We start from the raw sequence: 13,935 nt of genomic DNA on the forward strand, positions 1-13,935 counted from the left end.
AAATGTTAGCATCTGCTACCTGTGCATCTGATTGAATGACTGAATCCGGCACGCATGTTCAGCCTGATAAGAATCAAGAAAATCAATGAAGAACCGATATTATGACATTTATTATGGGTAGATGATTCACAAAGTTCAGATGGCTCGGCTCCAGAGGATTATATCTTATTTCGTAACCGTATACTTGCACCCAGCCCTCAGCTGTTTGTCTTTTTTTGTTGTATTTTAAGGAGGTCATCGCAATGACTCAATTGCATGTGTCTGGAGCTGCATGCTTTTCATTGGACAGCAACAATATGTAAAAAAAAAACAGACCAATTTTAGCTAAAGTTGAGAGGATCCGAGGTTCAGGAACATCATAGAAGATGCTCTCTTGGATTATTATTATTACTTTTTTTTTTGGGGGGGGGGGGGTATTTTTCAACATCAAACGCAGCACAGGCCAGTGTCCAATTGCCTGAGTCAGTGCGTCCTCTCCAGCAACAAGCGGCACTACAGAACATCATTAACAATAAAACTTTTCTGTTTCGGATGCTGCCTGTTTCTCCAAGCCGCGTCTTTTTATACCGCTCAGTCATTAGAGCCTGATCTTCACATGATGAAACGCTCCTTCACAAGCAACAAGGATTTGGGTCTTGTAGGGTATAATTACAACTTCAGGAACCTTTGCACGAGGAGGTATCAAAAAGTGTCACACTGCCTAATTTGAGCAACTTTATTCTCCCTGTGTAAAATCCTTGTTTAATGATTGTCTAACAGAAAAAAGGATTAAAGAGCACCCTTTGTTTTTCTCAAGCTAAAAGAAGCAGCTCACATCATGACAAAAAAAATAAATAAAAAAATCACACGAAAAGAAAAGCTCTGTAAGTTGGTAAAAAGCATCAATTATAAGTTCAAGGGGAAGGAGTAAACTTGAAATTAATAGCACCTACAAAATTCCATGAACTGTAAGCCACTACTCCGCAATCACGTTGACGCTACACTGGCTTGTAATGAGAATTGTCACTTTATCAATGCCATGAAAACCAAGTGTCCCCTACTACAGTGGTCTATAACAAGCAGTGGACCAGTTAGGATACTGTTGTGTTGCGTTACCATTAGCATTAGCATAAGCATCGGTCCTCATGTTACTGTTGGGAGTTTGGCTGAGCAATGCTAAAATAAACAGCAATGTGAATGGACACACAGGCGATGTTATAACAGTAGACAATTGTAACGGGGGGCTAAATATTGCTCATTGTTGGTTTATTTGAACTGCAGAAGAATCTACAGGTACATTTTTATATACAATAGCATAGTTAAAATATAGAAGTAGTAGTGTAGAAATACCATTAATCTGTTCCAGTCCACCACAACACAACAAAAAAATATAAACATGTTTTTAATAAGACAAATAGCACTCTACAGTATTGTACTTTTAAAAAATATACAGTAATAATATAATTAAATAGAATGTAAAGAATTAAACAGTTCATGCATTAAGATTTTATGCTTTAATACAGTGCGTGGCTCCTTCTGATGTGCATGCCTTGGCCACTAGGGGGAATTATAATATATACATTTGTATTTACACTGCTCAGTGAGCTTCGGTAATATTAGTAATTTTTTACGGAGGATAAAGAATATATGCGTGTGTTCAAATATCCATTGGTTGAAGGGTTATACGTAAAACTGCAACATTGTTGCTAGTTTCGTTATCCTTCTATGGTATTTTGCATTGTACGTTAGCATTAAGATAGTAGACGTTTGTAAGACCAAGTTATGTAATTCTTTATAAGTTCAATTTTATAGTAAACTGCAAATGGGAGTGGCAATAAACAGTTTGAAGCAAGCACTTTGCTTCTTTTTTAAAGAATTGTTCAAAAACTGCCCAACAACTGCTTGTTGTGAAGTTTGCTGGCACCATTGGCACCACTGGCAGTATTTAACAATGCCGCTTTGCGATGGCAAATAAGTGCATTGTGTCACACTGAGAGTTGTTCTTAATGTTTAGATAATGCCAAACTACAACCAAAATAATATCCATCCATTTTCCAAACCCACTTGTCCTCACTCCGTCGATAAATTGAACAATTTGGCTCTCATAGAGGATAGAATTAAATCTTGCGGTTGTACCTAATTTTGTGGCCGTTAAGTAAAGTGTATGCATATATTTGATTGGACCAGGGGTGAGAATAAACTGCAAACCCATTCAACAGCTGAGTGCTTTTGTGACTTTTATTGACTTTGTAAGGATCTAAATATATATATATATATATATATATATATATATATATATATATATATATATATATATATACAGTAAATCTCAGAACAACAAACAAATGGGGCAACCAATTAACCTCTTAAAGACAAAGAAATGTTGACTGACTTTAATTAAAAACGAAAACAACTCGATCTATACTGCATGTCTTTCTCCTCCTTTCTCAATACAAAAGGTCCAAAGTTAATAAGCATAGATGAGCAGACAGTCACGTACAAATGAAGAGATGGCAGCAAATAGTAAAAGCAGTACCTGTGATGGTTTCAGCAGCCCCTAATGCACCAGGCCAGGAAGAGAAGAAGAGAAGAAAGAGTTTATGAGCAGAGAGACAGCAGGAAGAAAGACATTGCATGGCACATTATAAATGTCAAGGCATTTACAGGTCGTCCAATTGAAATCGATAAATTTCCCTCCACTTATTACAAATGTAAGGGATGATAATGAGTGAAATGTACAGTGATGTTAATGAAGAAGAACTATTTTGTATGCCTGGTCCCCCGTCCCCACTCTCATAGGACACAATATGTATGCTGAGAAGGGTATGCAACCACTCGGAATGCTGCCCACCTAGCCTGGCACCTCGCACACAGCACTGGAGGCGGGCACACTCCCAAAGTCCCCTGGCAAAGCTCTAGAGGGATTGGTAGTATAACCTCCAGATAGCTGATGTCATTCATCATCTGTTCAGCATCAACACACATGCACATACAACGGTGTTTTTGTATGGAAAACATACAATGGCGTTTTTATAACACAATGTAGAATTGCCGGGGAGTTCTTTTTCCAGGTCAAATGTCGCTCGGCAGATTTTATATGCCTTAAAAAACAATGGGGAAATTACATATGCCAACCAAACCCACAATGCTTTTGAAATGACTAACTAGTGGGTGACGGTGCCTTGACCATGAACACTCAGACAGCCACACTATGGAAATTATTCTGAAATTTCTGGTACATTCCTGGAAATGTCTCATGGAAAATTAGTTAAGCACTTTTAGCCAATGAATTTTCTGTACCACTTATCCTCACTCGGGTCGCAGATGAGCTGACGCCTATCCCAGCTATCTTTGGTCGAGAGGCGGGGTACACGCTGAACTGGTCGCCAGCCAATCGTAGGGCACATAGAAACAAACAACCATTTGCACTCACATTCACACCTACGGGCAATTTAGAGTCTTCAATTAACCTACCATGCATGTTTTTGGGATGTGGGAGGAAACCGGAGTGCCCGGAGAAAACCCACGCAGGCACTGGGAGAACAAGCAAACTCCACACAGGCGAGGCCGGAGTTGAACCCGGGTCCTCAGAAATGTAAGGCAGATGTGCTAACCAGTCGTCCACCGTGCCGCCCCTTTGGAAATTAATGATTAAAACAATAGGATGTAATTTTTTTAAACAAACGTATAAAAAAAAAGGAAATAAATACACTCACTGTGCAGGATCTAGTACTCGTAGAAACAGGAGTATTAGTTAGTATTAGTAAACATCATAGCAGTAGCAGCAATAGTAGTACTAAAAACAAATACATTTACATTTTTAAAATAATAAATTTTGAGTGAAATATTGCTCTGTATGTAATATAAAATACCAATTGGAAACAGGAAAAAACAACACTAACTGTGAGGGAAATACCACTCCATATAACCCCTTACGCACACGCACACACACTTGATTGTCTCCAGCATATCATCATTGATGTGTATATCGCCCGCCATCCCAGCATGTTGTAGCAGCACATTGCACCCAGACAAGTGGGCATGGAGTGAGCAATGCATGCGTCTGCGCAGCACAAAGGCTGACCAGACGGGTTGTCTCACTTGTCATTGGCGGTGTAATAAGGGTGCAAGGTGTGACACATGTCCTTGTTACACGTCTTTGTGCATTGCCATCATGGCAGGAATTCCCCCACTTGTGTTGGCGGGGGCACATAAGAGTCGCGACTGACAAATCACACATGACGGGGGGGGGGGAAACAAATCGTGAGTGGACGCCCATCAGGATGCGCCGACACTCTTGAGTGTCAGTCAAAACTTCGATTCAACTGAGTCACAGCTCAGGGGTGGCTACTTGTTTGAGTCCCGTCTCTAAATTTTTTTTATAAATAAATAAAGAATAATAATAAACTAAAAAAAAACAGCACTCATGGAGTCACGGCTTCATCACCAAAATGATGAATGAAATTAGTTAGCAATTAGTGTGCTGATCAAAGTTGTGACCCAAGCAGCAGACACGTTGCCTGGAACAATTTTTTAAATCTAAAATAAATAGTACTTATACTACCTCACTATATTGAGAAATGTCAGCAATTTTTTCAGACTTCTAATTGGCCATGATACTTGAGAAACGAGTCGTGCAATGTTTAAAAAAAGAAAAGAAAATTCAAACTCTGATGTGTGTTGGCGTAGATACTGTATTTTCGACCCTAGGAGGTTTGGAATATTTCTGCAATGGTGAAATGCTTTCATGAGTAAAAGTTTCTACAGTCCCAAATGAAATCACAATAATTACACTGTATTTTACACATACAGCATGTCTAGGCCATGTATGGCATTTAAAGGTTATGTGTATGGCATATTGACGCTATGTCTTGTCAAAATAATCACTCTCAATACTATGTGTGGTATATAAAAGCCATGTAAGTCATACTAAGGTTAAGTGAGGAATGTTGAGGTTCTGTGTAGCGTATTAAGGTTATGCGATTGTGTTTGAAAATATTAGCCCAGTTTCACCAGTGGACACAATATTGGGGATTTCTATCATAACAGGGACCAAAAGGACCCATGCACAAAATTGAAAAGGGTGTCGGCCATTTTGGTTTGAATTTCCAACGCTCGTACTTGAACTCCTACTAGGGAATTCCTGAAAACCCGCCCCAATTGGAAGCAGGTATCTGAGACAGATGGGAAACGCTAAATTACAAAGCTTTATTGCCTACGGCATTTAATGATGGTGCAATATGGCAACAAAGTTCGACAATCGTTTTGCAAACTTGCCATGACAAAAGGTGTGAAGGCCCGTTCATGACTGCTTGCAGCTTTAATTTATTTTTAATCCAAATAACAAACAAACAGTACTCTTTTCCAACAGTGTTTCCCAATCTTTATTGAGCCAAGGCATATATTTTCCATAACAACATCTCATGGCAGACCACCAAACAAAAATTGCACAAAATGTATACGACAGGGGCTAGTGACTGAGCCCTGCCACTGAGCCCTGCCATGAAAAAAGGAAAACTGTAAGTAATCGACGCCCCCCAAAATTCGCTTATAGATGCCACCAGATGTGAGTATGCGCTAATAAAATCTGTCCGAAGATACAACGTACCACGATGCAAATAAAACAGATGTACAGTAAAATCTCATTCGTCCCTCACTCAATTAAGTTAATTAACATGAACAATCACTGAGGCGAGGTGTGGACCGTGGATGTGCGGGGAGGTGTTCTTGAACTAATTTAATATGGATGTGATTGTTTATGACATAAACTTTATGTTATGTTGATGTACTGTATGATTGTTTTTATTCATGTATGCAGCTGTCCCTTGCCCCAAGACAAATTTATCCTAAGGGAGACGAATAAAGACAAACCTTGAACTTTGGCTAAACACTACATGAAGGTCCTTAACTCACTTGGACATAGTTGTCACTAAAATTCCACAAGATGGTGGCAAAGCACTCCATGAAGATACCTCAACTCACTCCAACATAGTTTGTTGGCATCAAAATGCTACAATATGCTGGCAAAACACTAGATCAGAATCAGAACATGAAGGTCCTCAATTCGCTTTAACATAGTTCCACCTCCAAACTGTTCCCGCAAAGTTGGAAATTTCCAAAATATTAGCCCCTGAGCTCCAGTGAAAGGAACTCTGAATGCTTCAGCATACCAAGAGATTTTGGACAGTCAAACAGTTTGGGGATCACGCCTTCCTGTTCCAACATGTCTGTGCACTGGTGCGCAAAGCAAGGTCCATAAAGACATGGATGAGAGAATTTGGTATGGATGAACTTGACTGGCCTGCACAGAGTCCTGCCCTCAACCCGATAGAACATCTTTGGGTTGATTTCGAGTGGCCAGTGAGGCTGGCCTTCTCGTCCAACATTAGTGTGTGACCTCACAAATATGCTCCTGGTAGAATGAGCAAAAATTCCCATAGTCTCACTCCTAAACCTTGTTGAAAGCCTTCCCACAAGAGTTGAAGCTGTTATAGCTGCAGGAGTCAAACCAGCATCCTATTTAACCATATGGATTTAGAATGGGATATCACTTAAAATCATGTGTGTGTCAAGGCAGGTGAGCAAATACTTTTGACGCTATAGTGGACATCCAACCTAAGCTCGGGTGCTTTAAGGTGATGCAGCCTAAGTGACAGCAAGGAAATAAAACATTAGGCTCCAGTCCCTTTGTGAGGTCAAATGCACGGACACAGTCGAGTTTGATGAGACTTAAACCCAAACAGACTTGTTATATAGTCTTTCGACACCTTCCCTCGCCATCAGAGCGATGCACTTCCTGTCAGCCGCCACCATCCGGGCTATAAATAGTGCCTCGGCGGCGGTGTTACCTGGAGCACATTAGCCACAAGTTATGAGGCGCCGGCTGCCCTGTGATTAGATGTCACGGCTGTCGCTCTGCTTAGACAAGCGCTGATGGACAGATTTCGGGCGGGAAAATGCCTCAGCAAGAGTGCAGTCGATGCACCCATCTGTCAATCATGAGAGCGGGCAGGCGAAGCGTCCTCGCAATGATGTCTGTCCTTGTCTCCTCACTTTTTTTTCCCATCACAATCTACACATCTACTCACTCTGTTCCGCGGTGTTGTGTTCAAGGAGACGATGAACGCATTCACAGCGAGAAGCACACGGCGGATGTGAGAGGCAGTTGCATTATGTTTGTAAAGAGGAATGTCATCACTTGTGGGTAGCTACCCATCATGATAGAGAATTTTTTTTGCAAAACCTGTGAAATTTCTTTCGCAACACGTCAAAGTAAGACCTCAAGGTAGTGAATTGAACACATATTGTACAGTATATGTTTTTCTGTGGAAGCTATCCTTAGCTCTTCGTGGAAAAATTCAACAATTTGTGATTTTTGTGCTCTTTCTAGAATGCTCAGAGATGCCAAAAGATGACGCTAAACCCTAGAAAGTAGCGGTTGGTGACAAGGATGTATGCTGCAGTGATACAAGACTAGACTGATGGACTGAAATCGTTTTATGCTGAAAAGAAGCTAAGTTTATCCTGGGTCATTATTACAAGTTACAGAGAGTATTTGTCATGTGTGCATGAACACACGCAATTCTGGTGCATTGTCTTGAACTCAAATAATCTCTAAGCCATTTATTTTTAAGGGTCATGTAGTAAGTTGTGTTTAAAATTATATTAAATTGTTTTGGAATCATAGTTTGCGGAATATTTACAGTTTAAACGTTTTCAGGAGAGCGTCAATTATTTTCATTTTTTCACAATTTGGGCAGGGGTTCGTCCCTACTCCCACAAATAGCAGGGATTAGCGAGAAAAATAGAAACATTCGAATCAACACATTGGAGTCAACTTAAAGAAAGTTGCTTACGGAAAAGGCACAACAAAAATAGATAAAATAACAAATACGCTATTGAAAATATTAATAGCTAGAGCATTTCCAGAAAGTGAATTTTCTATGACCTTCAGTGTAGCATGTGGACAAAAAGTACACAAAATGCTGTCAAAAAGCATTTGTATATTCAAACTTTATAAAGGTACTTCCAATGCAGACAAAGCAATCTCTGTCCATGCCGTTAAAACTAATTCTTGCAACAGTTGGCATATGGCAGTTTTAGCCAATCACAAGTTGGAAGAAAGTCACTACCAGAAAAAAAAAAAAAAAACACAACTTAGTGAAATGAGGCCGTCACGGTAATTAAAAACAATAACCCCGGCGTTTTAAGTATAAATTCTGTCCACAAAATGAACAGAAGAAAAACATCTTTTAGAGAGCTATTACAACAGGTGGCGCTAAATCCCCTAACTAAAAGACACTTGAAGTCAATCAGAAACCTAAAGAAAGTCACTAGCAGAACAATAGGAGAAGACGAAGGAGTGACCTGGAAGTGGAGTCAAGTCGCTCCTAAAAAAAATTCAATAAATAAAATAAAAATCACACTTGAAAGTTCACAAAAGGAAAAAACTAAATGTTTCAGCTTGTCAGAGCCTGAAAAAAGCCACCTGTTGAAAAGGCACAAAAACAAGCAAGGTAAATAGAACCATACAAGTAGACTAGTCAGGTGGCGTCACTCCTTATTACACACACAGTCACATTTGAAATTCCAAGGAATCAATACAACATAAGGACAAGCTTATAGTAATCGAAAAAGACAACAACTATCTAGTAACATTATAATTCCTAACTGTATGTCAGTTTATCCACTCAGGCACCTAAAGAAAGTCGTTTTGGGCTAAAGAACAGTAACACAAATGTTAAGGACTATCTAATAACTGACTTAGCACTCTAACTAGTTTTACCCATTCAGAAGTCTGAAAAAGGGAAAAGGCGCAATAACAGTAACAGTTACGGCAAACAAAGAGAAAAAAAAATAAGGATGATTCACATTCACTGCTCTCGCTCTGTTGGTGCTATTCAGTCGAAACACTAATGAGCCAACAATGTCTTCTCAGCACCGGTGCTACGCCTTTGAATTTAATGTTCTACCTTGCAGGTAAAACATTGGCTCGTTTCTGCTCGTGATGCCGAAGCTCCTTTGTGTGCATGTGTGTTTATGTACTTCTAATGCAGCCACACTGTGTGCTGCCCATTGTGTTCTCATTTAATTAGACATATCAGATTTGGAAATCAGATGTAGAAGTGGACTCATGGCGCGTGGACCGGTGGCCAACCAAGGAGTTTTGACTTCCAAAAATAAAACACACAAACACCACCACACACCCATACACACACTTTGTGGTTTAAGCCAAGGCATGTGATTGCAACTCAGATTAGTCAAATATTATCTGGGAGTGTTGTTTACTTATTATTATTACTGCTGCTGCTGCATTTATTTTTTCACAGCCTTCAACTAAAGCATCCAGTTCATGGTGCATCTCCATGACAACCTAGTGGAACTGAAATGATAATCAATCTGTCAGCCCTCAGGGATGCGACACTTTGATTACCAGACACTGCAAATAAAGCGAAAATCTGCAAATGCGCCTTGGATTCATTTCCTCTCCAGCTTTATTCCATGGACCACTTTGTTAGGTACACCTGCACAACCAAATGAGATTCCATGCAAGAGCTGTATGAAAGAAAATGCCTTTACAAAGGTAATAATGCTCAGATTTGAGTGACACCGTCAGAGAAGGATTCATTTCACAATAATTGTTTGGTGGGGAACTGTACTGGCTGTCAACCAGTCCAGGATGTACCCCACCTCTCACCCAATAGGACAGGTCCATATGATATTTTACACCTATAACTCTTGCAGCTCAATACCAAAAATTTTTAATTCAGTTCCACCCTGGGATCCAAAATTAATATGTATTACAATAACACTGACATATACGGTAGATAGACCAACGATAAAGAACGCAAAAAGTATTAATTTGCATCAAATCAAAGCCTTTTGCGAAAAGATTTTGTTTCTGCTTGAGGATCAATAATATTAGAGATTCCACTCCCGACTCACACGTTAAAGAAACGCATACCTGAGGTAGCTAGGAAGTGAATGGAGTGAGGATCCCATGGCTGGTGCAGTTCATGTTTCAAATCATCCTGTTTCAAACGCTCCACCATCATTCCAGTCCCCAAGAAACCTGCAATCTCGGGTCTAAATGACTACAGACCTGTCGCCTTGACATCTGTGGTCATGAAGTCCTTTGAACGTCTCGTGCTGGACCACCTCAAGAGCGTCACAGGTCCCCTGCTGGACCCCCTGCAGTTTGCCTATCGAGCGAACAGGTCTGCGGATGATGCAGTCAACATGGGACTGCACTTCATCCTTGAACACCTCGACAGTGCAGGGACCTATGGGAGGATCCTGTTCGTGGACTTCAGCTCAGCGTTCAACACTATCATCCCTGAACTCCTTTCATTCCAAGCTTCTCCAGCTCAGCGTCTCACCTGCCATCTGCCAGTGGATTTACAGCTTCCTGACGGGCAGGACACAGCAGGTGAGGCTGGGCACTGTCATCCGCCTCATCAAGGATGGTGACGAGTCTGCATATCGACAGGACGTGGAGCAGCTGGAGCTGTGGTGCGGCTGACACAACCTGAAGCTGAACACACTCAAGACTGTAGAGATGATCGTGGACTTCAGGAGGCATCCTTCGCCTACAGCTGCCCCTCACGTTGTCCAGCTGCCTTGTGTCAACCGTCGAGACCTTCTAGTTCCTGGGAATTACAGTCTCTCAGGACCTGAAGTGGGCAACCAACATCAACTCCGTCCTCAAAAAGGCCCAGCAGAGGATGTACTTCCTGCGGCTTCTGAGAAAGCACGGCCTGCCACGGGAGCTGCTGAGGCAGTTCTACACAGTGGTCATCAAATCAGTCCTGTATTCTTCCATCACAGTCTGGTTTGGTGCTACAAAAAGGACAAACTCCGACTGCAATGGACAATCAAAACTGCTGAAAGGATTGTCGGTACCCCCCTACCCACCCTTGAGGACGTGCATGCTGCCAGAACTAAGACAAGAGCGTGCAAAATCCTCTCTGACCCTCCACATCCCGGTCACCGGCTCTTCCAGCTCCTTCCCTCAGGTAGGCGCTACCGATCAATGCAAACTAGAACTAGCAGACATTCCAACAGCTTCTTCCCTCTTGCGATCAACTTCTTAAACACCTAACCTACAATTCCTTTGCAACATGCTGGCAATTTTTTTTTTACTTGAGTTCGTCGTCACATATCTGTGGGGCCAATTATATATTACTCGTGCACTCACTGTGGTCGTCTCGCCACGCTGCACTATTTGGATTTTTGTTGTTGACCAATACTGGCCACTCATGCCAGAGTAGCATCTGCTCCATTTGCACACTGACTGAGGAGTATCTGCAACATTTGCACAATCAACATTGTCCCAGATTGTCGCGCGACTCGTAACTTTAAACTGCATACACTTCTTGAAGTCTCGGCGCCCTTTGCACAATGGTCATTGCACCGGACTATTGCAATATTAGTCATTCGAACTGCTAGAGGACTCTGCATCTTTTTGCACAATTGTCAAAAAAAATAAATAATGTACCGGCATTACCAGATAACTATTAAACCTTTATTGCTCAGTGACTGTTTTTTGTCAATGTCTTTATGTCTCAAAAGTGTTCTCTGTCAATTGACTGTCTGTTGTCGTACTAGAGCGGCTCCAACTACCGGAGACAAATTCCTTGTGTGTTTTTTGGACATACTTGGCAAATAAAGATGATTCTGATTCTGATGTGTACTGTACTGAATTGTGTGAGCGTGCCTTTATTATTATTATTATTGTTGTTATTATTCATTCATTCATTCATTTTCCAAACTGCTTATCCTCCACTAGGGTCGCGGGCGTGCTGGAGCCTATCGCAGCTATCTTCGGGCGAGATACGGGGTACAGCCTGAACTGGTCGCCAATCAATTCCAGGTTATTATTATTATTATTATTATATTTATATTTTTTACAGTACCACTAAACAATCCCCCCCCCCCCTGCTTCTTTCAAATACAAGTTCCCAAGCTTTGTGACATAGCACGAAACACTCGTGCAATCACAAGCAAGCAGATTCCAATCAGTTCTCCCGAGAGCGGATGTAAACGTACAGTACATTAACCAATCAGGCGGCTTTACTGGAGCTGCAAATGCATGCTGTAAATGTCCAGTTTATGACCTTCTGTGATGTCTGATAGCGTAGAGTGGGAGGTTGAAGGGCAACCTTTAAAAAAATCAGTGTTTACATTTAGTTCTCCTGTAGTGTTAGGTACACCTGTAAATTCTAATGAGATCCAACACAAGAACTGTAATGACAGACTAAGAGACAGATGGACAGACAGACGAGCAGACAGACCAACAGACAAGTTCAAATTGTATAAGAATTGATGGTTGATTTTTGATGATTGATTTTTCCGTCTTCTTTTCTACATATTTCTTTGGTTTTAGGTTAGACTAAAGTAGAAAAACTTGCTACGTTTTGATTGGCGCTGTCAGAGGTATTCATTTTTAAATGATTGAGTTAACGTTGCCTCACCCCCAAAAAAAAAGACAGGAAAAAAGTGGAAAAACAAATCTGAACATAATGAAACAAAAGATCTCTTGCAGACAGGATGTCTCAAATAAACATTGATAGGAAGCCAACAGTGAATTATAGCAACACACCATTAAGAGTGCTGATTGTGACAAATGCTGTGACTTCACAGCTCCATAAATCACAGAGCGAGCGAGTGAACGAGCGCATTCCCTGCAAGCTGCAATGATTTCCTCTTGCCGTCGGCCACAGTCGCGCCGCTTTCGTGTTAACAAGAACAGCTGACTGAGCACCGTCTTAAAAGCCGCCGCCGCCACCACCATCCACTGCAAAGTGACTCATCACATTTCATTCACGCTGTCTATTTCCGGCCACGCTTCCATTTTTTGCAAATTCTTCTCGCAAGGGCTTCTTTTCTGTCTTAGTCTGTTCTTTTTTAAAAAAGGCAAGTTGCGGCAGGAACGTTTGCTGCAGCAGGAGAAAGAGGAAATCATTTTAAAGTAGCGTAGCGACAAATTGATTAACATTTTTAAAAGATTATCAGAATCAGAAACATCTTTATTTGCCAAGTATGTCCAAAAAACACAAGGAATTTGTCTCTGGTAGTTGGAGCCGCTCCAGTAGGACTCAAGTTATCCACGATAACTTTCCCTTCGCGAAGACCTGCTACCATCACACAGAGTAATTCAGCCTCATGTTAGTGGCACTACATTAGCATTTTGGTAAAAAATAATAATAAAAATCAAATAAAGAAGTACGGGTCATAAAAGTATTGTTACCCCACTCTATTGTGGTTTATTATTGCATCCCTATGCGCCGGTTGGCTATAAAGTTGTCGCTAAAGCTAGCTCTTCTTCTGCTAACATCGTACTCCTAACATACTTAAAATTGTAAGTTACCTCCAGGTAATACTGTTAAGGTCCTCAGGTGCTTTGAAAGGTGCTATATTAAAGGGGTTAGGGCCTAAACCGAACCCCAACCCAAGCTATCATTATTATTATCATTATTATTTTGGGGCAGACAAAGCAGTGCCTGTTGACTGATTCAATGAAAAGTGTGTATAAGAGAGCGTTTCATTAGTGAGTGTAAGAGCATTTTAATAGCGTAGTTATGCGTGCAAAGTGATTTTCAGTCGTTCGTGAATGTGTTTAAAATGTGTCTGAGAGCATTTTAGTAGTGTGTGTGAGTGTTTCAGTAGTGAATATGAAAATTTTTAAGTGAGCGTGAGTTTCATTGGAAAGTGTGAGAGCGTTTTAGTAGAGTGTGTATGGGCAAAAAAAAATCAGTGGTGTTTATGAGAGTGTTTTATACAGTAGGCAAATTAAAATTAGGATACTACTGTATGGGAATGTTTCAGAAGTGTGTGTGAGCAAAACCATTACAGAAGTGGATGAGAGTGTTGAAGTAATTTAAGCATTTCAGTCGTGTGCGTCAGTCTTTCAGTAGTGAATCTGAGAATGTTTTAGTCGTGTGTGTGAGAGTGTCC

The 13,935-nt window shown here is 40.9% G+C and overlaps 1 protein-coding gene across 4 annotated transcripts in view; it reads right to left on the reverse strand.

Annotated features, from left to right (window-relative positions):
- The window catches only part of cadm1b (cell adhesion molecule 1b), a 254,336-nt gene that overhangs the window by 63,008 nt on the left and 177,393 nt on the right, over positions 1-13,935 (reverse strand). For 3 of the 4 annotated variants that reach the window (XM_061681795.1, XM_061681793.1, XM_061681797.1), the window contains one exon: positions 2,516-2,536. The exons of the other annotated variant lie outside the window; for it this stretch is intronic. In XM_061681795.1, the coding sequence (XP_061537779.1) occupies positions 2,516-2,536 (21 nt within the window). The remainder of the gene's footprint in view (positions 1-2,515; positions 2,537-13,935) is intronic. 4 annotated transcript variants of the gene reach the window in all.

Source organism: Phycodurus eques, chromosome 7 (assembly GCF_024500275.1).
Source record: "Phycodurus eques isolate BA_2022a chromosome 7, UOR_Pequ_1.1, whole genome shotgun sequence".
Classification (NCBI taxonomy): Eukaryota; Metazoa; Chordata; class Actinopteri; order Syngnathiformes; family Syngnathidae; genus Phycodurus; species Phycodurus eques.